Source organism: Corvus hawaiiensis, chromosome 22, assembly GCF_020740725.1.
Source record: "Corvus hawaiiensis isolate bCorHaw1 chromosome 22, bCorHaw1.pri.cur, whole genome shotgun sequence".
NCBI classification, from domain to species: Eukaryota; Metazoa; Chordata; class Aves; order Passeriformes; family Corvidae; genus Corvus; species Corvus hawaiiensis.
In genome coordinates this window covers 1,471,578-1,495,725 of record NC_063234.1, presented here as the reverse complement: position 1 = coordinate 1,495,725, position 24,148 = coordinate 1,471,578, and the positions used below count along the sequence as shown (strand labels likewise).

General features: G+C 55.3%; 1 protein-coding gene across 1 annotated transcript in view; it reads left to right on the top strand.

The window, feature by feature from the left end:
- NOC2L (NOC2 like nucleolar associated transcriptional repressor) overlaps nucleotides 1-24,148 on the top strand; it is a 30,708-nt gene that overhangs the window by 1,134 nt on the left and 5,426 nt on the right. Inside the window, exons 4-16 of the mRNA XM_048326424.1 lie at nucleotides 724-843; nucleotides 1,398-1,515; nucleotides 1,858-1,948; nucleotides 2,383-2,461; nucleotides 3,991-4,101; nucleotides 5,136-5,249; nucleotides 5,855-6,043; nucleotides 8,076-8,215; nucleotides 11,440-11,551; nucleotides 15,651-15,764; nucleotides 15,961-16,062; nucleotides 20,122-20,265; nucleotides 22,269-22,382. Coding sequence (XP_048182381.1) covers nucleotides 724-843; nucleotides 1,398-1,515; nucleotides 1,858-1,948; nucleotides 2,383-2,461; nucleotides 3,991-4,101; nucleotides 5,136-5,249; nucleotides 5,855-6,043; nucleotides 8,076-8,215; nucleotides 11,440-11,551; nucleotides 15,651-15,764; nucleotides 15,961-16,062; nucleotides 20,122-20,265; nucleotides 22,269-22,382 — 1,548 coding nt within the window. The remainder of the gene's footprint in view (nucleotides 1-723; nucleotides 844-1,397; nucleotides 1,516-1,857; nucleotides 1,949-2,382; nucleotides 2,462-3,990; nucleotides 4,102-5,135; nucleotides 5,250-5,854; nucleotides 6,044-8,075; nucleotides 8,216-11,439; nucleotides 11,552-15,650; nucleotides 15,765-15,960; nucleotides 16,063-20,121; nucleotides 20,266-22,268; nucleotides 22,383-24,148) is intronic.

The following is a 24,148-nucleotide window of genomic DNA, read 5'->3' as shown; positions in this document are numbered from 1 at the left end:
TAATTAGCAGATCTATCAAAGATTCCCCAATGAGAGGCTCAAGTGAGCCCCCCTCCCCAAGGAACCTTCCCCTGGATGGTTCTATCTTGGTTTACAGGATGTGTTCTGGAGAGGACCTTGGGCTCTGGGGCACACTGACCCCTAACTACGAAGCTTCTAAAATGCTGAGTCTCTCAGCTTGACAAACAAGTCCAAGAATGCAGGCAAAAAGCACTGGGAATACAGAAGCTGTAAAAAAGGTATAACAGGGGTATAAAAGAAAAGGCAAAAAGTCTTCATGGCATCAGATGTACCAGGCCCTGCCTGGGAGTGCTGGGATCACTTAATTCCATGTGCAATATTTGTGTTCCAGTGCCAGCCCCCAGTCGTGGAATGGTTTGGGTTGGAAGGGACTTTAAACCTCATCCAGTTCCAATCCCAACACCTCCCACTGTCCCAGCTGCTCCAAGCCCCAATGTCCAACCTGGCCTTGGACACTTCCAGGGATCCAGGGGCAGCCACAGCTTCTCTGGGCACCCTGTGCCAGGGCCTGCCCACCCTCCCAGGGAGGAATTCCTTCCCCGTCTCCCACCTAAACCATTCCTGCTTTCGGCAGAGTGCTGGGAACAGCAGTAATAAAGTCAGCCCTGCCTGCCTCCCTCCTCATCAGCTGCTCAGCAAGGGAGCTGGGGCCAGGAAGGAGTTGTAGAAACCTTTCCTCAGTCCTCCTGCTGATTCCTCTAGGAAGCCAGTGATGAAGATGAAGACGATGAAGACGAAGAGCAAGAAAAAGTCAAAAGGAAGAAAGTTCCCTTCATCCACGTGAGCTTGAAAATGGTGGAAGAATGGAAGAAAGCTGCCCAGGTGAGCAGGGAGTTGGGGCACAGAGCACTGGAGAGTTCTCCTCACTGCCTGTAAAAGGGCAGCTTGGGATTTGTTAATGTGTCCCAAAATCCGTGTCCTGTGCCCTCAGCAGGACTTTATCGTTTCTCTTGCCTGCAAGATTCAAGGACTTGCACTCCACAGGAGGGGGAAGCTGGAGAAACGTGGCTCAGAAGAGGCCAGAATGATCAAGTTTGCATTTTTCACCCTCTTGCTACGCCTTTGGCAGCTCCAGGAGCTTTCTTAGGCACGTTTTAAGCAGTGGTGGGAGAGCTAAGGGGAATGAAGCTCGAGTTGGAAGTTGCTGGAAGGTGATTAATTCCTTCTCAAGCCTCAGCAACTAAAAGCCAGTTTTAGAGCAGGGGAATGAGTCTGTTCACCCTGTCCTGATGCTTTTTCTCCACCTTAGAGGATGGAGCTGTTCTCACCATCAAACTTCCAGTGAGTTCCAATACTCCTGTCCCAGTCGAGAGCTTCGGAGTTCCACAAGGTCCCTTGCTTCTTGTCCTCAGCGACCCCTTTTCTTCTTTCCCCAGAGGAATCTCACCCCAAAACTCTTCCATGAAATCACCCAAGCCTACAAGGCGGCTGTGGCCACCACCAGAGGAGACAGTGGTGGTGACCCCAGCAAGTTCCAAGTGTCTGACACAGCAGGTGAGGGAAGGGAAAGTTCGGGCTGTGGGAGGTGAGCACTGGGAGGAGTTAATTAACCCTTTCACTTGATTAAGTAGCTTACCTTGCTGTGCTGCTCTGTGCACTGGTGTTTTTTCTCTTGAGGATTCTTGGTGCTGTTTGCCTGCAGAGGTGGCCCCTGTGCCTTCTAATCTTACATAAAACATTGCAGTATAAGGCAGGCTGGGGGGTCTAGAAGGAAATGCAGGAGTTGTGCCATGGAAATTACTGGCCTCAGTTCCTAGGGGACCTCTTTTCACATGAGGAAAACCAGGAATACATGCAAAATCACTCACAAAAGCTTTCCTGGCTTGTTTCACCCAGTGTTCAATGCCCTGGTGTCCTTCTGCATCCGGGACCTCTTCCACCACCTTCACAAGCTGCTGCTCCCCAAAGCCCCCAAGAACAAACTCAAGTAAGTCTGGGGGGATTTGAGACCTTTGGGGAAGCTGGTGGGGATTTTCAGAGCTGGCTTTGAACCTGGGAAAGAGGTGCCAGCTCTTCCCAAACACTGATGATGCTCACAGGGTTCTTCTTTTCTTCCCCCAAATTGTGTCCTGTGTAATGTCAAGCTCCAGGCATTTGCAGAGGATGTGTGGCTTCAGGAAGGTCTGGAATTGCCTGGGCTTGCACTCAGGACACAGTTCAGGCCCTGGCAATTGGTTTTGAGAGGAAGGGACCGACCTTTCTGCTGTGTCCCTGCAGTGTGTGACCCCAGATCATCCAGCAGTTCATGCTTTGCAGGCAGCTCTTGCTGCAAGGAATTGATCTCACTGCTCATTTTGCTGCTGAGATCTGATTGATTTGGGGTTTTTTTAAAAGCTAAACCCAGCTCTTGCTCCTTTCCAGAATGGTTCTCCCTTCCACCAGCCCCCTCTGGGGAAAGCTGCGCCTGGACATCAAGGTTTATCTTGGCTGTACCATACAAGTAAGGAATATCATCATTTTCTGGCTGTGGGGTCAGTCTGTGCCTTGCTGGGCTCGTTAGGATATTTTGGAGCGAGGCAGATGGGGTTTGCCCCTCTGAGGTTTGTGTTCATCATTTCCCTGTCTTGTTTTGGAAGTATTTGGGCTAATTAAGAGTTTGGGTGCTTGGGCCAGAATGTGTAAGGCAGTGAAGAAGGGTTGAATTAACATTCCAGCAGCTCTCTCTGTTTTAATTTGTCTGGCAGATTAATATTTAATAGGCTTTAAAGTGGTTTGCAGTCTGTGCTCCTGCATTCTGTATCATTAATTCATTCCTTGGTGCTGTGGTCTCTCCACTTGGGGTAAATACTGAGATGTTCTGCTGGTAACCTCACATGTGGCATCTCTGACTGTGATAATGTTCCATCCCATCCATCCAGAATTTCTGGTGTTTCAGAGACACTTTGTGGATTATTTCTGAAGGAAACTTCTGCCCCCACTTAATTGTTTTTGAGATGGCCTCATTGTGCATGCCCAAATTAGAGCATCAAAACCAAGCCAGCACTGAAACCCTGCTTCTCCAGCAGCTGAGGGAAGGGAGACTGGCAGAGACAGCCCAAGTGCTGCTGGCCCTCAGCTGGGAGCTGGCACAATGACTTAGCACAAAGAGCAGTTGGAGCAGGAGAGGTTTTTTTTTCCCCTCGAGCCATGGTGCCTCTCTCCAGCAGCACAGGATTGCAGACAAGGAAGAGCTGGGAATGCAATTCTGGAAGCAATCCCTGCTCCTGGGCTGACTCCTGACAGCTCGTAGTGCTTCACCACAGTGGCTTTTCTGAACAAAATCTTCTCCTTCTGGTGTGAGAGGGACTTGGCAAAGTCTGCTCGGTCCAGAACCTTTGCAGAGCAAGGAGGAGGGTGAGGAGGCAAACTGAATGTGGATAAAATTCCTGTGCTGCTTCCAGCAGCTGGGGCTGCATCAGGCAGAGCCTCTCAGAGCTCACCTGGAGCTCACCTTGTCTGCAGACTGGAAACTGGGGCTGGCTGCAGGGAACTGAGCTGAACAAGCTGCAGACACAAAGATCCTGGTTCTTCCCGTTTTGCCTGAGCCTTTCCTTGAGGCAGAGGTAACCTCTGCTACCCAGAGCATTCCAGCTTCCCCCTCAGAAGCCCTGGAGAAATGCAGTGTGCCATCAGCTAGCTCAGGAGATGTTTCCTGGTGCAGACTGAGGGTGAATTTGGCCATTTGCAGTGAGGTGACCCTTTGGTCATGGTCACATCACCTGTCAGGTGTCCCACACTGCAGATAAACTGATTTTGCAGCCTCCACAGGGGAGGTGCTGTGTGATGGCCCAGGGGCCATTAACCCTGCAGGTGCAGCAGCCTGAGCTCCCCTTTTCAGGATGAGGGCCCTGCAGGGCAGCTCTTTCCCCTGCCCTGTGCCTGCTCCTCCCCTGCTCCAGCTCTTGGGGTTTGTCTGAGCTCCTTCCTGACACGGAGGGAGAGCTGATGAGCCCTGCCTGCTAACTGGGCTTGGTTTGTTCTCCTCCACAGCTGCTGTCGTGCCTGACAGAGGCCTCAGTGGGTGCAGCAGTGCTGCAGCACGTGAATTCCATAGTTCCATATTACCTGTCCTTCCCAAAGCAGTGCCGAGCCCTCCTCAAGGTAAGGGGACCTGCTGGGAGGTGCCTTTGGCATCTGAGGTGCTCTTTCCTCCCTTCAACTGAGCCTTTTGTGGTGTATGGGCTGGACCCCCTGGCAGTTCAGCCTCTGGAGTGTTCCCTTGCTTTGCCTTTGTTCCTGGAGATGATTCCTGCCCCTCTCCAGGTGCCACGGGGCGATGCCAGGCTGAGGTGAGTGGGTGGGTGGCTCTGTTTGTAGCTGCTGCTCCCCAGGGAGGTGTTTTGGGAAGCTGCTTCCTCCTCCCAGATGGAGGAATTGCTGCCAGGCCCTGGGAATGTCTGTGCTGCCTCTCCACGCGGGGAGCTGGGGGTGGAATATTTCTGTGGCAGCTCAGTCACAACTGCTGAGCAGTAACAGCAACACAGGAGGTGTGGAGGAGACACGGAGGGCAGCAGGGTGGCATCTGAATGGAAGTGGCAAGGCAGCTCTGGAAGGAGGCAGGGAAGCCTTTGGTGGTGGGGATGATTCATGGCATGGAGTGCAGAGAGGCTGGCACCCCTCACAGCTGAAGGTGGAGGAGCTGCAGGGCTGCTGCAGGGGGTTCTGGAAGGCTTTTCCAGGCCTGCAGTGAACCCTTCCTGTGCTGTGCAGTTCCTCAGTGCAGCTGAGGTGACTGGATTTGGGGGCACCAGGTGCTTCCTGACAGGGCCAGGTGAACCTGGGGCGATGGAGTCGCTCAGGAGAGTCCAAATGAGTGTTCAGGCACACAAATAGAAGTTATGTGTTTTTTAGAGGTGCTGGTTTTGGACAGGTTCCTTTATTGATCGTGGAAACGTCAGCCTTGCCTGCTGTGTGGTGTCCCAGGGAGAGTGTGAGGACAGGAGGGCTGCCAGTGACTGACTCTGTGACAGCACATGCTGTCACCTCTGTGTCACCTCTGTGTCACCTCTGTGTCACCTCTGTGTCACCTGCCTCCTGGCTGCCTGTTTGCTGGGAAGGAGGGGGGTTCAGGCCTGTCTGTGGCCAGCAAGGAGCTCTTTGTCCCTTCACTCACCTGCCTTTCTGCTTTATCCCAGCAAACCATCGCTCTGTGGAGCACAGGGGAGGAGACAGTCAGGGTCCTGGCCTTCCTGGTGCTGAACAAGATCTGTCGGTACAAGAAGGAGGTTTACCTCAGCCCCCTGCTCAAGGTAAGCCTGGCCCTTGCTGTCATCTGCACCTTTTCTTCCTCATGGTGTGTGCAAATACCTCAAAGCCTTGAGCTGCAGGTGGAGCAGGTGCTGGAGCTGATGCTGGCAGCCTCCAGAAAACCAATCAGGGCAGAAATTCCATCAGGTCAGGGTGATTCCTGCCTCCCACTGCTGCCCTTCCTGCTGGGGGCTCAGAGGCTGAGCGGGGGAGGTCTCTGGTATTTGATGAATATTTATCTCTCTGATTCCTGAGGGCCTTTCCTGAGTGCTGACATCCTCCTGAGCTGCTCTGACCTCCCAGCTGAGCTCCCAAGTGTATTTTGCTGTCCCAGTGGCACCTGAGCAGGAGAGCTGAGCCCAGCCATCCCCACGTGTGGCTCAGACCCTCCTGCAGCATTGTCCTCTTGCTGACAAGCAGTGGTGGGCACATCTCCAAGCTGAACACACTCCTGTGCCCCTAGAGAATGAGCAGGCTGGGTTATTCCTTTGTGTGACAAAAGCAGCACTTCAGCCCTGCTTTGAACACACCTGGGAGGGGCAGAGGAGTCCAGGCATGGTTTTTGCTCTGTTTTACATGGTGGCTTCTTGTCCTCTTCCCTTGGCAGCAAATGTACATTGCCTTTGTGAAGAACTCCAGGTTCACCTCTCCCAACGTGCTGCCCATGATCAACTTCATGCAGCGCACGCTGACCGAGATGTTCGCCCTGGACACGCACACCTCTTATCAGCACACCTTTATCTACATCCGCCAGCTGGCCATCCACCTGCGCAGCGCCATGACCGTCAGGAAGAAGGTGAGCACCTGGCCCTGCTGGGGAAGGAGTTTTCCCACCCTCCTTGGGGGAAATGTGTGGAGAGGAGGAGTTGCAGTCACCCTGTTCAGGCTGTGGTGGTGGCTGACCCATTGCCGGGGCTCCTGGCAGTTGTCTGTGCTAAAATTTCAGCCAGGAAGGCGAGAAAATGGAAGCTTGGGGGTGGCTAATTGTGGCCTCCCTGGACCTGAAAGGAGGCTGTGAGAAAGTCTCTGCCCAGCTATTTCCAAGGGCTCGGAGTGGCAGGATGAGGGGGAATGGATTCACACTGACGGAGAGGAAGTTTGGATTGGATCTTGGGAAGGAATTCTTCCTTCCATGAGGCTGGGCAGGCCCTGGCACAGGTTGCCCAGAGAAGCTGTGGCTGCCCCTGGATCCCTGGAAGTGTCCCAGGCCAGGCTGGGTGGAGCTCAGAGCAGCCTGGGATGGTGGAAGGTGTCCCTGCCCATGGATGATCCCTTTGAACCCAAACCCTCCTGCGGGGTGGGAGTCGCTTTTCTCTCCCCACTTGCAAGAGTTTGTGGTGCACTTTCCATCTTGGACACCCTTCTCAGCTCTGAGGCTGCTGTTTGCAGCCTGTGTCACAGAACCTGAGGGTAAAGCAGCTTAGGAGCCACCCTGGGGTGTTGCATCTCCCCAGCAAAGTCCATGCTGTTTAAAGGACTTAGGTGAACAAAGCAGCTCAGACCTTTGGGGAGCAGCCCTGGTTTCAGCCACCTCCAGTCTGACCTGGGAAATCTGAGTCAGATTGCTAATCCTGGATTTAGTCCTGTTTAGCAAAACAGACCCCACAGATTAATTGTTCAGCTGCCCCCAAGCAGGGTAGGATTGGTGCCCAGCTAAATCTCCTGGCTGGGCAGACATGGGGATAAATAAGCGGAGATAAATGAAGTCTGGGCTGCAGATCCCCTAATTGGATTGCACTGGCTCCTTACACCCTCAGTTGTGGCCCAGACAAGGAGCAAATCCACTTGATTTCACAGCTGGGGAGGGCTGTGGAACTTGAGATGGGAATGGCACCACCGAAATGCCCAAATGCAGGCACTAAGCCTGTTTAGATGGAGCGGTGGATGGTGGTGGGAGGTGATTACCAGAGCAGATTGCTCGTCTGTTCCTGTGCAGGAGAAGCTCAGAAAAGCTTTTTGGTACATCTCAGTGACCTGGGGAGAGCTGGCAGAGCTCGGCCATGCCCAGCTGTGGCTTGGCTTTAAGTCCCTGCTGCAAGGTTTGGCCCAGTGGCTGCAATTAAAGGATTCTGTCCCTGTCTCAGGACTTGTGCACCCTGCTTTTCCACGCAGAAGAGATGAGCTGGGCCTTGAAAGTCTGGAAGACCCCACAAGTGGGGGCTGAGGCACCTTGTGAGTGCTGACTCCTGTGCTTTGAAGGGGATACCGGCAGAACTTTTTGGGAAGGGTTTCCTTCAGGGACTCGTGCTCTAGCTGGGCTTTTATTGAATCTGGCACCAAGAGCTGCTGCAGCACCTGCCCAGAGTCTTGGAAACAATGTCCTGGCCTGGTGCAAGCCTTGGGCCACTCCTGGCTGTGCTGCTGAGCCAGCCTGGAGTCCCTGCTGGCACTGTCCCTGCTGGCCTGGTGCAGTGGTTTTGGTGGCAACCAGCAAGGCCAGAGCTGCAGGTTTGCTCTCTGCCCTGCTGCCTGTCACTTTGACCCTGCAGGTGTAAAGAATGAAGCTGTGCTGGGTGGTGTCGTTCCCAAAAGTGCTCCTTGCTCTGCCAGTGATCAGCTCAGCATTTCCTGGGCTTTGCCACATCCCGGTGTCTGTGTGAAGCTGGGAGCTTGTCCTTCTCAAAGCAGCCACTCTTGAGCAACACCAGGCTGGTTTTGTTCCCTTTATTTCCTTCAGGCACTGACTGGTACCCAGTGAACTTCAGTGGCAGCTCCAGTGTTGCTGTTCCTCCTGGGTAAAATGAGCCTGGAGAGGAAGCGCAGTGAGCACCTCTCAAATGCCACGTTTTCAAGCTTCCACCTTTATTTTTTTTCCCCCTTTCCTGCAGGAGAACTTCCAGTCAGTCTATAACTGGCAGTACATCCACTGCCTGTACTTCTGGTGTCGAGTTCTCAGCACCATCCACCCCAGTGAGGTCATGGAGCCCCTGATCTACCCCTTGACACAGGTCATTATTGGCTGCATCAAGTGAGTAGAATTCTTAATTCTTTTTGCTCTGCTTCTGTTTACAAGGTTATTTTACTGTTCTGTGATTTGGATTTAACCCTCAACGGTCTCAAAGCTGCTTTTAATGGAAATTTTCCAGCCCCACATGTGTGTGAGCACCTGTTTAGGTGGTGCCAAAGTTGTGGTGTGGGTTATTCTTTCCTCTTGGTGTAAGAAGAGTCTCAGTATGAATAACCTGGGCAGATTATCCTTGTAACTGCAAGGACAGTGATCTGCCTTGCTTCAGAAAATCCTCATCTCCAGCTCTGTAAATACATTTAGAAGCTGCATTTTTGGTGCCTGCTGGTTGGGATTTGAAGAAGTGGGACACAGTTGTTATTTTTGGGATGTCTGCTGAGAATTCCCTCCTCCCGTCAGTGTGTGTGGATGAACTGTTTGTGCTCTGAGGTGGCTGTCCATAACGAGCCTTGAGGGAATTTTGGGATCTCTGGTGATCTCCCAAATCCTGTTAGCTCTGTTAACCAGAATCTGAGCTTTAAAACCTGGTCTGCAAAAACTCCCCAGTGGTGATGGAGATAAGCAGATTTAAACGATCAGATAAGAGGATGCAAACATCCCTCCTCCCATCCCCCGCTGCTCCTGGGGAGCTTCAGTGGGCCTGGGGATGGATCCAGGGGGATGGATCCAGGGGGATGGATCCAGGGGGATGGATCCAGGGGGATGGATCCAGGCAGCTTCCTACCTGTCCAGGCAGATGAATCAGGGATCTGGGGCCAAGGAGAGGGGAGGTGGGGTGAGTCTCAGCCTGGCATGAGCTGCAGGTACCGACTGCCGAGGCTTTGGAGGTCTGGAGTGACCTCATTGTGGCCTTCCAGGACCTGAAGGAGCTACAAGAACGATGGGGAGAGAGGATTTTCAAGGGATGGAGTGACAGGATGAGGGGGAATGGCTTCAAACTGAAAGAGGGTGGGTTCAGATGAGATACCAGGAAAAGATTCCTCCTCCTGAGGGTGGGGAGGCCTTGGAATGCGTTTCCCAGAGAAGCTGCCCCATCCCAGGCTGGACACTGGGGCTTGGAGCACCCTGGGAGAGTGGAAGGTGTCCCTGCCCATGGCAGGGGTGGAATTTGGGTGAGCTTTAAGTCCCTTCCAACCCAAACCTTTCCAGGACTCTGAGATTCCAGGGCTGGGGAAGCAGAACCAGCTCCCAGCTGCGTTCCTTGGCGAGCCAGGCCGGTGTCTGGGATATGAAGGAGGCAGGTTGGTGGATGTGGGGCTGCTGTGGGACAGGACACTGCGTGACCTCTGCAGTCCCTTCTTTGCCCTGCTGCTGGTGTGCATCCCGAGGGATGGATGGGAGCAGAGCCCTGTTCCCATGCCGGGAGGTGGCGCCTGGCCCCAGCACAAGGACGGTGTCCCCGTGTCCCCGGCACCTGCTGCGTCCTCCCCGGGTTCCTGCTGCTCATCCCCGTGCTGGCATCTCTCCACGCTGCTGGTTGTTTTTAGCAGCAGGAGCTCCTGTTCTATCCCTTTTTTCCCCATGAACTTTTCCTGGCCTTGCGTGCTCGGGTTTGTGCCCCGCTCGCAGCCTGAGCTGTAACAGTGAGGCTGTTCCCTGGTGTGTGCTTAAAGGAGGAATTGTGGTGCCTGTGGTGTTCCAGCCTCTCAGCACGTGCAGGGAGGAAGGCAGGGACAGCCTGGTGTCCCTGAGTGATGCCTTTTCCTGGTCTTAAAATCAAGAGGCATACACGGTTAGAAGGGGAAAAGGGATTTTACCTTGGGATTTATTTTAAGGATCCTTAGGTGCACACGTCCAGGTCATGTGCATCGAGATGCACCCCGCCCAGTCTGTCTCTGTCTGTGTCTCTGTGTCTCCCAACATTGGGTATAACATTCTAGGTGTTACTAATTAGCAGATCTATCAAAGATTCCCCAATGAGAGGCTCAAGTGAGCCCCCCTCCCCAAGGAACCTTCCCCTGGATGGTTCTATCTTGGTTTACAGGATGTGTTCTGCAGAGGACCTTGGGCTCTGGGGCACACTGATCCCTGGCTACGAAGCTTCTGAAATGCTGAGTCTCTTAGCTTGACAAACAAGTCCAAGAATGTAGGCAAAAAGCACTGGGAATACAGAAGCTGTAAAAAAGGTATAACAGGGGTATAAAAGAAAAGGCAAAAATCTTCATGGCATCATGAGCAGGGACCTGGCTGACCTGGAGCAGGGGCTGATGCTGAGAGGAGTTTTCTCTGTCCTCTCTGGTCACCAGGGCTGTGACAGGATGAGCTGTACCAAGTCAAACCAAGCCTTGGTGCTGTTCCCAACCCCACAGCCTGGGAAGAGGACTGGGGCCATTCCAAGTGATAGAGGGGCACTGGGGACTCTGCTCTGAGGTGAAAGGAGTCTCTTTGGAGGGACTGGGCAGCTGCTCCCAGCTGTGTTCGGCATTCCCAGTGCATCCAGCCCCGGGATGTGGAGCAGGCTGTGGCATGGCCACGCACTCTGAAATGAATGGCCTTGGTTTACAGTAAATCCATACACTTAACAGCTTTATTCCTCGATCAATTAATTCCTGAGAATGGCTTTCGTCATCTCCAGAGGTGCCAGGGCAGGGGTGTGAAGCAGATTTATTTCTGTAATGGATCCAGTGATAATTATTTCACTATTTTGAGGGGGGATGCAGCTGATTTATGGTGCCTGGTCAAACATTTTTATTTTGTGGGCTCTCCTGGATTGCTCAGCAAGTCCTTTGGGGAGGGAGGGGTTCATTTATCAGCTTGGGTCTGTCATCTGTGAGCTGTGGTTTAAAAACATAAAAATTTTCATGCTGGAGGCTTCCATGACTTCGGGTACAGGTCATTGAGTGAGGGGCTTGAGAGTGGGACAGAAATGAGGTGTGGGGGGCTTTAGGCGTTGCTCTCCATTCTCCCTCTGCTCCTGGGGGAGCTAATCCTGCTCAGTCCCAGCCTGACAGGGAGCTGGCATCAGTGACAAACCTCAGCTGCACAGCTCTGGGAGCCCTTTCTCCCAGCAGAGCTGGAGAGCTGAGCTGTGGCAGGAGGAGTTTCTGTGTCAGTGTTACGGGTTTAACGCAGGGATTTTATTTCCAGCTATGGGGTGGCTTCAGCAGCTGTGCAGATTTCTTCAGCCGAGTAGGGGAGTGCTCTCCTGTGTCACTGAAGGCTGCAGGTGCAGTTCCTGTCTAAACCTGGCCTAATAGAATCTGGTTTTATTTACTTTTCCTGCCCAGGCTGGTGCCAACGACTCGGTTCTACCCCCTGCGCATGCACTGCATCCGTGCCCTCACCCTGCTGGCCGAGAGCACCAGGACCTTCATCCCAGTGCTGCCCTTCATCCTCGAGGTTGGTTGGTCCCTGCTGGCACCTTTTCCCTGATAAACACCCTCACTGCACCACCAGCAGCTCCCAAGAGCTCCCACTTTGCTCACTCCCTAAAATCCCTGGCAAACAGCACCAGACTCGGTGAGAAAACAGGATTGAGCTTTCACTGGGCTGTGAGTCGTACCTGAGCCCAGTGGGGTGTGGAAATGCATCCCCAGGGGCTTGAACTGGTGCACCTGGAGTAGGCAAAGGGGTTGCCAGAGAGATTCAGAGCCTCAGCCTGCTGCAGGAATTGCCCAAGCTCCATCCTGCTGATGTGGTCATCTCTTGGTGAAGGCAGAGTTGTTCCTGACTGCAGACAAGGGGAAGTGGAAGAGAAAAAAAAAAACCTGAAAGAATTTAAAAAAAATAGTTAGGAAGGTATCTGTGAGGAATTGAGCTGGCATGAGGCTGGCCACTGAGGAGGAGAGACACACACTGCTGTGGTAAGTGCCTGACTCAGCCAGGCTCACTCCTAATCAAGTTCTGTTGAAGCAAAGGCTTTTGTGGTTTGGGGTTGCTGTAAAGGTCTCTTGCAGACCACATCCTCAGCCTGTGGAAAGTTTATGAACCTCCTGCTCCCTGGCCTGGGTGGCTTTGCCATTCCCCTGCTTCCTTCCTCTTGCTGCTGCGTGTTTGAAATCCTGCCAGCCAGATTTTGGGACAGAGGCATCTCCCCTCTGGGGTCGTGGTGCTCGGGGCAGGGAGGGCGAGGATTCTTTTTGCTTTTTAGAGCTGTCAGAGAGAAAACTCAGAGCCTTCCCCCGTTTGCATTCTGGCCCTGGCACCTTCTCCCTAATCTGAGTGTCAGGCCCCAGCCAGGTGTTGTCACTCTGCCCCTGATTGTCCTTCAGGTGTTCCCACCCTGCAACCTGATCTCCCTCAATTGTTCCCAATCTGCCCACTCAGGTGTCCCCATTGTGTTCCTGAGTGTCCTCAGGTGTCCCCATTGTGTTCCTGAGTGTCCTCAGGTGTCCCCATTGTGTTCCTGATTGTCCTCAGGTGATCCCATTGTGTTCCTGAGTGTCCTCAGGTGATCCCATTGTGTTCCTGAGTGTCCTCAGGTGTGCCCATTGTGTTCCTGAGTGTCCTCAGGTGTCCCCATTGTGTTCCTGAGTGTCCTCAGGTGATCCCATTGTGTTCCTGAGTGTCCTCAGGTGTCCCCATTGTGTTCCTGAGTGTCCTCAGGTGTCCCCATTGTGTTCCTGATTGTCCTCAGGTGTCCCCATTGTGTTCCTGAGTGTCCTCAGGTGTTGCCCATTGTGTTCCTGAGTGTCCTCAGGTGTCCCCATTGTGTTCCTGAGTGTCCTCAGGTGTTCCCACTCAGCACCCTGGGCTCCCTCAGGTGTTTCTGCCAAAACCTGTCTGAGCTGGAAGGATCTGAGCAGGGTGTTGGTACCGTGATTTGGGGCTGGGAGGTGGAATGAAGGGTCCCAGCATGGGATGTGCTCCATTTGTTAGGAAGGGGAAAAACTGCTGTGTTCCAGCTGGATCCAAGGGCAGTGAAGGAGCAGCCGTGGAGTTTGTGACCCTGTTGTGTGCAGGTTTTGGAGAGGGCTCTGCAGGGCCTGCTTGGAGCTGCTGGTGGAAGGAGTGACCATAACTCTGCATTTCCCTTCTGCACCCAGCAAACCCAGCCCTGGCTGCCTCTCAGCTCGGCCCCGTGGCTGCTGCTGCTCCAGGAGACACAGATTGAGCGTCGGTGCATTCCCAGAGGCACAGGAATTCCCCAGCTGCCAAGGGAAGGGAGAGCTGGCTGCCTGATGCATCCTGACAGGGGCTGCTGCCCCCCAGCATCCAGCCCTGCCCCCGCTCTGACTCTGCTTCCCAGCATGGAGCAAGAGCAGCAGCTTGCACGATTCCATCTTGGACCAGGAGAGGTGGCTTGGGAGAGAGTGCAGAGCAGGCAAGGGTTTATTTTTGTCTTGCTGCTCTCCTTGAAGAGTCTGTGAGATCCCAGCCTTCCTTTCCTTCCTCCCTTCCTTCCCTGCAGTTACTGTGCCAGCAGGGCTGTGGGTAACCATGGTGGGGAGCTGCCCCAGCAGCCTCACCTTTGCTTTTCCTCGTTCTCCTCCCTCCACCAGTGTGCTGCAGCTCTGAAACTGCAGATGAGGTGAAGTGGGGAGCTGCTGGTGCAGCAGATCAGTGTCCTGCAGCACGTGGAAAGTGAATGCAGCAGGTCCCACTTCAACACTAGGGGGGAAAAAAAACCACACAGAAACAAAAAATCCAAGAGATTCCCCAGCAATGTGATGTGGGGAGGCTGGAGCAGGTTGCCTGGATAGATAATGGAGGGTCAGTCCTCAGAGATACTCAGAATATTTGAGTGGACGGGGCTGAGGTACCTGCTGGAGGTGACTTGCAGGGTTCCCTTCCAGCCCCAGCAGAAAGTTGGGCAGCTGGGCTGAACTGGGCAGTAAAATGGGAGCAGTTTAAGGAGATTTCCTCAGCCCTGCCCTCAGTGAGGAGGGGAGGGAGTGACAGAGCTGGGGGAAGCTGGCCCAGCAATGAGCCTGGCCCAGCTGCGAGCGGCTGTGGGGCTGCCAGCTCAGGATCACAGCAGATGCCAGGGGCTTTTCCCAGAGCCTGAGGGCAGGAAAAGGGGGAATGGATGGGGTGATGCAGTGGGGGTGCTGTGGTGCAGAGCTGCTTTGCACTCTGGCAGTGGGAACTGTGTATCCCAGCTCCCTTCCCGCTCCCCACGTGGAAATTGGGAGCTTGGCAGTGCCAAAAATCCCTCTCCTTCCTGCCTGTGCTGCCCCATCCTTCCCTCTGTCTGCCAGTGGTTATCCCTTCAGCCACACTGTTGGCTTGTGACTGTCCTGTGGCCCTCTGGTCCCTCATTATCCCCCTCCCACCCTGCCCCAGGATTCCTAGACATCAGTCACGCTCTCCCTCAGCCTGGCTGTCAGCCCTTCGATGGGAACCACACTTCCTGCCCTTCCCAAAGGCCCTGCTCAGCTCCCTGCCACCTCCTGGGCGACTTCCAAAGCCTCTGGCTTGCCTTCCCTGCCTGCCTGGCGGCGTGGGAGGATCGCAGGGAGCCCCGACGCCTTTAATGTGTCTGACCTGGGGAATCAATAGCTCTGTTTGGGCCAAAGAAATAACTGTGCATAACCAGGTTTATGGCATCGATTCCCCAGGCAAGGGCTCTTTGTTTGCACAAGCCCCCACGCTCGTCCCTCCGTTCCAAATAACCTGGATTGACAAATAAAATGTCAGAAATCAATAACAGTCTCCGTGCTCCTGTGGCCTGGGGGCACTGCTGTGACCTGAGCAGCCTCCCCCTCCTGCTCCCCTCGGCCTGGAGCGGCCCCTGCGCTGCATCCCCACCTTGCTGGGCTGCTGGGGGCTGGTGATGGATGTGCTGCTGCTGCACAGAGGGAAGAGAAATGATTTCCTGCTTGGGAGGGTGATTTCAAGGCATTTGGGCACAGGCAGAGAGGAGCTGGGGCTGCCCTCGAGGTGCTCCAGGGTGGGGAGGGGGCAGGACATGCTCCTCACCCCTCTGTGGGTGTGCCAGGTGTGCAAATGTTACCAACTGGTGGCTTGGTTTTTGGTTAAATGAGCTCCTGTTGCCACTGCAGCCTCCCTCGACTGTCACGTGGGATCCTGTGGTGGGGATCTCTGGGAATCTGCCTCATACCCAGTGGTTTGGACAGGTCTCCCTGGGACAGTTATTTCAGTGACTGTGAATTTGGTGTAAGCACCATTTAGTCTTGCTTTGAAACCCTTCTCACCTCCAGGGACAGCTCCAAAACCCACTCCAGCTTTGGGGTACAACCTCTGACCGTGAGAAGGGTGGGGCTGAGGAACAAACCTGAGTTTCTCATGCTCTTGCTTGGGTTGGTTTCCTCTTCACACCTCAGCACCTTTCACACCCAGGTCTCCACAGCTTCAGGTGTGGTTGGTGTTTGCTCCCTCCCTGTGTCCCTGGCTGGGATTTTTAGGAGAGCTGTGATCAGGAATTGGGGTTTCTGGATTGTCTTCTTGGCTCTGCCACCACTGCATGCTCTTAGCTGAGTCTTTTGGTGGTTGCTTTGTGCTGGGATCACCTTAACACAAATTTTTTCTTCTCCAGGTTTTCCAGCAAGTGGATTTCAACAAGAAGCCAGGCCGGATGAGTTCCAAGCCCATCAACTTTGCCGTGATCCTGAAGCTCTCCAATGCCAACCTGCAGGAAAAGGCCTTCAGAGTAAGTGGGACCTCGGCCTCCAGCAGTGCCCGGGTTCCCTGTGACCAGCAGAGCACAAGGAATGTGCTCCATGTCCTGTCCCCAAAGGCTGGGGACACCTTTCCCAGCCTGGGAAATCCGTAGGGTTTGGTTGCTGTAGGAGATCTGTAGGGTTTAGGTCGTATCCAGTCGCTTGATTTGTGTTTCTCCTGCTCAGGATGGACTCATTGACCAGCTCTATGACCTGATGCTGGAGTATCTCCATGGCCAAGCCCACAGCATTGGCTTCCCAGAGCTGGTTCTCCCCACTGTCATCCAGGTAAGGGGCAGACACTTCTGCTAGTGCCATGAACGTGCACAGGGTGGGATAAAGTCATTTAAACTAACAGTGAGCTCAGGGTGGCCTCAAAATGAGGGGAGAGCCATTTACCTTTTCTTTGTTTTAGTTTTTATTTGTCCTTTGGGGAGTTGTTGGGGGAGGAACAGAGGCACAGCACCTAATGAGGAGGCTGGAGGTAGGGGAGAGTGGCTCTGGAGTTTGCCACTCTGCTGGGAGCCAGAGTGGAGCAGAGGCTGCAGAACTGCTCCAGGATGGGGTTGGGATGGTGAACTCAGGTGAGTTCTTGGCTCTTTGGAGCTGTCCCAGTTGCTGCAGGGTCTCAGAGCAGAACCTGTGCTCCGAGCCCCGGCTTTTCCTTGTCCTTGGCCTCCCAAGGTGCTCTCCACAAGATGGCAATCTTCCCTCCCAGTCTTCCCCAATCTTCCCTCCTCAGGCTCCTTCTCCCCAGGTCCCTGCACACGAGCCAGTGCAGTTCCTGTGTCCATCCCTCCTCCCTGGCGAGCCTGGTCAGTGCCCCACCACCCTCTGGGGGAAGAGCCTTTCCTGATACCCACCCTGACCCTCCCTGGTCCAGCTCCAGCCGTTCCCTGGGTCTGTCCTGGTGACAGGAGCAGAGGCTGGAGCTGCCCCTGGGGAGGAGCTGCAGACAGCTCTGCTCAGTGCTGGAATGTGTTCCCTCATTCCCAGCCCTCTGTGTTTAACTCAGGAGCGGCTGCTGTCCCATCCTCTGTGGGGCCACGAACCTCTGCTTGTCCTGGTGTGTGCCACGAGCCCCTGCACACCTTGGGAAGCCTCTGGCTGCCAGGGGGAGCATTGGCTGTGCCCCACAGGCTGTTTGGGAAGCAGAGCTCCGTGTCCCTGCCGGGGCTGGCATCTGCCGGGGCTGGCATCTGCCGGGGCTGGCATCTGCCAGGCACACGGCTCTTGGCTGTGCCCCCAGCCTGGCACAGGGGCTGCCTTGGCTAATGGGAGCTGACAGCTCCTGTGTGTGCAGGCAGAGCAGCTCCTGGTGCTGTGCCTGTCCCTGCTCCCCCCTCTTGGCAGCGCAGGGGCCCTGTGCTCTCAGCCAGCAGCTGTCGGAGCAGCGGAGCTGTCGGAGCCGATGTTTGGCTGGAATGAGGAGCGGCTGACGGCCCTGTGGCTTCCAAACACAGCCTGGGAGCAGCCTGGAATTCTGCAGAGGATTGATGCTCTCGGATTCCTGCTTGGCTGCCACTGCCCGCAGCCTCGTGGCGTCTGCTGGGCTGGGGGCTGGCGTTGGCTTCCCAAAATCTCCGGGCCTTCGGGAAGGCGTGTGGGGAGAGGCTTTTCTCCTGGAGCGCTTCCAGCTGACTGTAGGGATCCATCTGTGCCGATCCCCCCTCCCTGGTGAGCTCACGCCTCTCCCAGCGCCGTGTCAGGGCTGTTCCAGCTGGCAGGGGCTGTGGCCCTCCTCCTCCTGCCACACTGGTCAGCGGCTCTGGGGGAAGCTGGGCTGAGCTTTCCAGCCTCGGCTTCCCAAGCTCCCTGCCTGGAAGGCAGGAAGCAGCCGGCAGATGAAAGGAGAGGAGAGCCAGTGGGGACGGGAGGCACTTCAAAGCTGCTGCTCCTGCCCCAGGGCTGACCCCGTGGTGGTCACTGCAGCAGGGGCTGGGAGGGAAGAGCCTTCTCCCTCCCCCAGACCCCTGGCAGGCAGCACAGAGCAGGAGTGGGAGGCTGGAGGGGAAAAGCTGGCACTGGTCAGGGGAGGCAGGAGGTGGCAGGAGCCAGGCTTGGCTTGCAGCGAGGCAGAAGGGCAGGAGGTGCTGCCCTGCCCTGCCCTGCCCTGCCCTGCCCTGCCCTGCCCTGCCCTGCCTTGCCAGCACCACTCCTGCTGCTGCCACCTCTGCCCCAGGGAAATTCCCTCTGCCCGCTCTGAGTGGGGGACTGGGCAGGGTTCGGGTTCCCTGCAGCACTTCCAGTAAGAGGAGCTGGGGTTTTGCCCTGTGGGCTCTGCTGGGAGAAACCTTTGTTGCTGCAGGCTGGCTGTGGGACAGAATCAATGCCAGGAATGATGGGGCTGGGGTGTGAGACCTTAATGCCACATCCATGTACACATCGGGGTTCTGGCTGCTTTCATTGTGCAGAGAGAGGATTGTTCCATTTGGCAGGGTAGGAAAAGGCACACACAGACCGTTTTTTCTTTTCCTCTCTGTCCTTTATCTTCTTTTACCTCCCTGGTTGTGTCCCTGCCTCTCCACACAGGGCTGAGATCTCATTAGGTTTCATTAATATCTGGCAGATAGAGGTGGGACCATGAGGGATTGCAAGGGTGGGAGACAGGAGGGGGAGAGCAGGAATGGAGCAGGGGCTGTGTGAGGGAACACAGAGCTCCAAACTGCACTGATAGAGCCCGAGATTTTGCAGGATTTCTGGTGACACTTCTGCGAGGGAAGAAAAATGATAATGTGTGTGGCAGCGGATGGAATGGATCTGGGGCTGCAGCTGGGGGGATCAAGTGAGATAAATCGGATGACAAATGCATGTCTCAGTGGAGATAAATATGCAGCACCTATAAAAAATAAATATTTTAGGACGGGGGGGTGAGGGTGGGACAGGCTTCAGCAGCAGGAGAATAGTCGTGCTGATGGTTTCTTTGTGCTTTGGGGGAAGCAGGGAAGGTCTGTGTCCGAATTCCCATTTTTCTGAGCTGGTGCTGTGGTGGCAGCTGGGGTGTGCTGGAGGGAAGGGGACAAGGGAAGCCCCTGCTGCTCCTGAATGGGGAGATCCTGCAGCCAACACCCCTCAGAGAGCAGTGTCCTGGCAGGGAGGGGCTGGCTGGCACTGTCACCTCCTGACTAACAGGATCACCTCCCCACCTGGCATTTCAGATGGAGCTTGACAGGAGGGAAACATCTTTGCCCCATCTCCTTCCTTTGCCCAGCTCTGTCTTCCGAGGCAGAACCTTGGAAGCCGTGGGTGGGGAAGGCAGCAATGGATTTGCTGCCTGGAAATCTTTTCTCTCCCTCCCAGTAGCATCTCCAGGTCCTGGGTGAGGGGAGGATTCCACTGTGGTTAACCATCCTCTCCTGCCTTATTGGGTCTCTTTCTCTAAATCAAATGTCTGTGCAGTGTTTGTGTGTGTGTGTGTGTTTATTTATGGCTCCAGCAAAGAGCTTGGCCTGCAGGATTTAGACAGCACTCCTGGAGCTGGGGAGAACTGTTAGCAGGCAGTGGAGCCCGCTGGAATTTAAGCCATGAATCAGCCTGGACACCCCCCATCCTTCTTTGTGTCCCCAAGAGCGTCCACTGGTGCCTCAGTTCTTGGTTTGGAGGTGTCACAGCAGGGTGGTGGTGCTGGAGAGCTTCATTTTGTCATTTTGGGGTGTGGATTTGAGCCCTGGGAAGGTCGGGGGTGCCAGCTGGAGTTGGGTTGGTGCAGCCAGACCTGGAGCAAACCTCACCCCGCTGGCTCCATCCCAACCCTGGAGCAGCACCAGGTTTTCCCACTGAGCCAAAGCCCCTCATTCCCAGTCCACAGACTCCTCCACCCCAGTTTGAAGTCTCTTCTCAACGCCTGCCTTCAGTCCTGGCCATCACTGCCGCCCACAGCCCCTGTATGGGGTATTCCCACCCCAATGGCAGCTGAGGTTCCACAGCCTTAGCTCCTTCCCTCATTCCAGTCCTTGCCTGTGGCTCTGGCCATGGAGCATCCACACGTACCCACTGTTATTCCTGGGCTCCATGCAGCTCCACAATCCTCCTTTTTCTCTGCTGAGCAGGAGCCAGAGCAGTTGTGAGTGCCCTGGCAGCGGAGGCCCCCAGAGGAGCTCAGAGCTTTTCCTCCACTGATCCGTCTTTTCCAGTGTCAAAGAGCTGGTTTGGAGCAAAGTGCAGCTCTGTGCATCCTCCCAGCCCAGGCCTGACTGTGGGTGATAAATCCCACGGGAGTTTGGGCTGAGTTGAAGGGAACAGGCAGTGCTGTGGGTCTCTGAGGGTGGGAGATGCTTCTTCACCGAGGGGATGTTCATGGAAACCATCGCATTGCTTTCACTCTTCCTCTCCTTTTCCTCCTCCCAGCTGAAATCCTTCCTGAAGGAGTGCAAGGTTGCCAACTACTGCAAGCCCATGCGGCAGCTGCTGGAGAAGGTGCAGGAGAACTCGGCCCACATCTGCAGCAGGCGGCAGCGAGCGGCCTTCGGCGTGGCCAGCACCGAGGCCGTGGTGAGCCTGCGGCTCCTCTGGCCACCTGGGCACACAGGAGGCTCTGGGGACTGGGCTGGGCTGGCAGGGAGCAGGAGGAGCTGATGGAAAGGGGATGTGAGGTGGGGCAGATATTGCCAAACGGCTGAGCTGGGGCTCCAGGGCGCTGCAGCCAAGAGCCTCTGGAAAACAGCCCCTAAATCGTGTCCTGCTGCTGTTTCTGGTGCACACACGTGCATGGAAGGGCCTTGCCTCTGCTGGGAATTGCTTTCATCCTCCCATTCCTGGTAGTGCCCACTGTGCCTGGCATGATTTAGAGCAGGTGAGCTGTGGGTGTGAGATCTGAGAGGGACCCAGCGCTTCCCTGCCCGCTGAAAATCTGCCTGCAGCAGGGTGGTTGGTGGGTCCAGGCAGCCTCTGTGCCCACAGGGTTTATTGGAAGGCCTGCATTTCTGCATCCCTGGCAGCAGCTGCACCCCTTGGCAGCGAGCTGGGCCCCGAGGGCAGGGGCTGCAGGGATGGCTCGGGCTGGTTGCTGCCTGTCTGGAGCGAGGCACTGGGCTGGTTTGGGGGCATTTGCTGTGTTTTTGTGGGCACTGCTGTGGCCGCCAGAGGCAGAGATCCCGACCCCCCGGGCTCTCCCTGAGGCAGAGGAGCTGGGGAAGGTCTGCAGCTGAATAAAGAGGGATTTCAACAACCCTGCCACTGGCTGTCCTTCCCAGCAGCTCGGGGGTAAGAACCTGAGGATTATTTTAACTTCTTGCTGCCTGCGTGTCTCCTGTGGTGGCTGAGCAGCAGGAATTTGGGAGCTGCCTCCTTTTGGGGCTCAGCTCCCCCGGAGCACCTGAGTTGAGATCTGCTGAAGAATATCTGAGCTGCTGCTGTGTTTTGTGGGCTCATGCAAAGCTTTCTGGGCTCTGTGGTGATGCAGGGAAACAGGTACAGCTCTGGGAGGGAGTTTTTAGCTAAAGGGATGTTTGCAGGTGGAGAATTAAGTTTAATCTGGCATCCCACCACCCCCTTTCAGCCCTTGGATGCCAGAAGATTGAAGGGTAAAAGGGTTTTTGACCACCTAATTTGCTTCCCCCCATTTAGAGCGTTTGCACCTCCTCGTTCCCTCTGCCTGGGCAGCAGAAATGGGCTCTGCACTCCCTCACTCTGCTCTCCCCAGGCTGGGCCCAGTCCAAGACCCTGCAGCAGTGTTTGTTTCAAAAATAAACACTTGGCTGCAGGACAGGAGAAAGGCACTCAGACAGCTCTGGGTGGTTCTCAGGGCCTGGAAGTGCTCAAGGGAGCTCTGCCTGAACTGAAACCAAGGGCTCAGCAGGTGATCAGAAGCCCCCACTGGAGGGGCAGGGGACAGATTTTTGTCCTGCTGGATCCCCTGTTCTGTCCCTTTCTGGTTCCTGCCTTCAGCTGTCATTTGAAGTGGTTTTTTTCCCTTACAGCATCATCTGCCTTGACTCCTGTGTTGTCTTCTCCCTGCAGCTGGAGCAGAAGGGAACTCAGGGCTGGGATAGTAACAGCGGGTCCCAGAGAGCACTGAGCTCATTTTGGGAGAGCCCCTTGTGGGTTCCCAGCAGCTCTGAGACTCAACACTTCTTCCAGCAGGCAGAAATTGGAATTTGGGAACTCCCATTTCAGGCCACCATGCTGAGATAATTTGGGGGTCTGCCATGAGCTGAAGCATCCCATAAACCCCCAGAGATGCTCCTTTGTGGGGGCTTTGTGCTGTCCCTCGGTGCCTTTGGCACCCCAGGATTGCAGTTCCCAACTCTCCACTTCAGCTTTTGGCTCCCTCTGTTCTCCCTGCAGGGCCCAGGCGTTGCCTGGCCTGAGGAGAGCTCTGAGTCCCACCACTCCTGCCTCAGCAGCTGCTTAAATCCACCGAGTCCTTCTCCAGTGTGGCTGCCAATTGCTGCCCAGGAGCTGGGAAAATGTGGTTTGGGGAAGGATCTTCACCTTGTGCCTCCTATTGGAAAACTGCTTGGAAAACCTTTAAATGTGTGCCCCTCTCTCCCCAGGAGCAGTGGGAGAAGCAGGTGAAGGAGGAGGGGACACCCCTGACCAAATACTACACCCAGTGGAAGAAGCTGAGGGAGAAGGAGATCCAGCTGGAAATCAGTGGCAAGGAAAGAGTGAGTACCAAACCCTGGATTTCTGGGCATCGTGTGACACCCAGGATGGTGTTGGGACTTTCTGTCTGGACATAAATGCCCAGGCTGTCGTTTCCCACATCTCCAGCCCCAAGAAATGCTCCTTGGCCACTCTGGGAGCTGCATCAGGAGTCTGAGGGAGAACTGCTCATGCAGTGAGGGTGGCCAGGCACAGGAACAGAGCTGGCTGGGGTCTGCAGCGGGGCAGGGCAGCAGTGAAACAGTGCATCCCCAGGAGCAGGGCCCAGGGCTCAGGGAGGGGCTGGGATTGCCCAGGGCAGCCCTGCAGAGGGCACAGACAGCAGAGAGTGCACAAAGCACGGGGCCTGTGCAGCCGGGGAATGGGGACAGGGGCTGGGGGACAGCACAGAGCGGGGCCGAGCTCCTGCCCCGAACCCCCTGCTGCTGGGATGGGACATTGATTGTCCTGCTGCTGGAGCAGCTCTCAGCACAGAGGGGCAGCTTTGGGGTTTGCTCTGGAGAAGGGCAGGTTTGAGGTTTGCTCTCAGGACAGAGAGGCAGCTTTGGGGTTTGCTCTGGAGAAGGGCAGGTTTGGGGTTTGCTCTCAGGACAGAGGGGCAGCTTTGGGGTTTGCTCTGGAGAAGGGCAGGTTTGGGGTTTGCTCTCAGGACAGAGAGGCAGCTTTGGGGTTTGCTCTGGAGAAGGGCAGGTTTGGGGTTTGCTCTCAGGACAGAGGGGCAGCTTTGGGGTTTGCTCTCAGGACAGAGGGGCAGGTTTGGGGTTTGCTCTCAGGATAGAGAGGCAGGTTTGGGGTTTGCTCTGGAGAAGGGCAGGTTTGAGGTTTGCTCTCAGGACAGAGAGGCAGGTTTGGGGTTTGCTCTCAGTACAGAGAGGCAGGTTTGGGGTTTGCTCTCAGGATAGAGAGGCAGGTTTGGGGTTTGCTCTGGAGAAGGGCAGGTTTGGGGTTTGCCCTCAGTATAGAGGGCCAGATTTGGGATTTGCTCTGGAGAGGGGCAGGTTTGGGGTTTGCTCTCAGTACAGAGCTTTGGGATTTGCTCTCCAAGAGGCTGCCTGGCAGCTCTGCTGGTGAATGGGGCTGTTGTGTGGCTCTGTGGGGACTGGTGGCTTAATGATGCAGCTTTGTGAGCCCCAGCAGGAGAGGGAACACCATGAGGCCCATTAGGGCTGGGAAAATCCATGTCCCATTAGCAGCCATTGGGGGGAAAAAAGGTAATAACGGGAAAAAAAAAAACCCAGCCTGGCTGGGAGCTGCAGCTTGCCTTGTGTAACTGCTCTGACCCTTTCTGCTCGTTCCATTTGCTTTTCCCATGGTTTTTAATGGGATCTGGACTAATCAGCTCGGGGAGACTCGGTAGATGGGAAGCCTCTAGCTGGGGATTAAAAGGCTGGCCCCCGAATTAGCTAATTAGTGCTTGTGTGTGATGAACACGGGGTCTGTGGGCTGTGTCAGTACAGGGCTCAGCCCTTTGCTTTGGGGTCACTCCACAGCAGGTTTGGGGTTTGAGGTGCCCATCCTGAGGGTCCCGTGGGGTCTCAGAAGGGTGGGGGTGGCACAGCTCATCCAGCACCAGCTCCTGTTTGCTGTGCTCAGGCTGTGCTGATTTCCAAAACCGCCTGTGGAAATGGGGATTTTTCCTGGGAAACGTGGAAGCCCAGCCCCCCTGCTGCCAGGACAGGAGCCTGTCCTGTCCCCCAGAAATGATGGGAATTCTGGAAAACATTTTCACCCCCCTGCTCACCCCGTGGTGGGGCTGGAGCAGAACCAG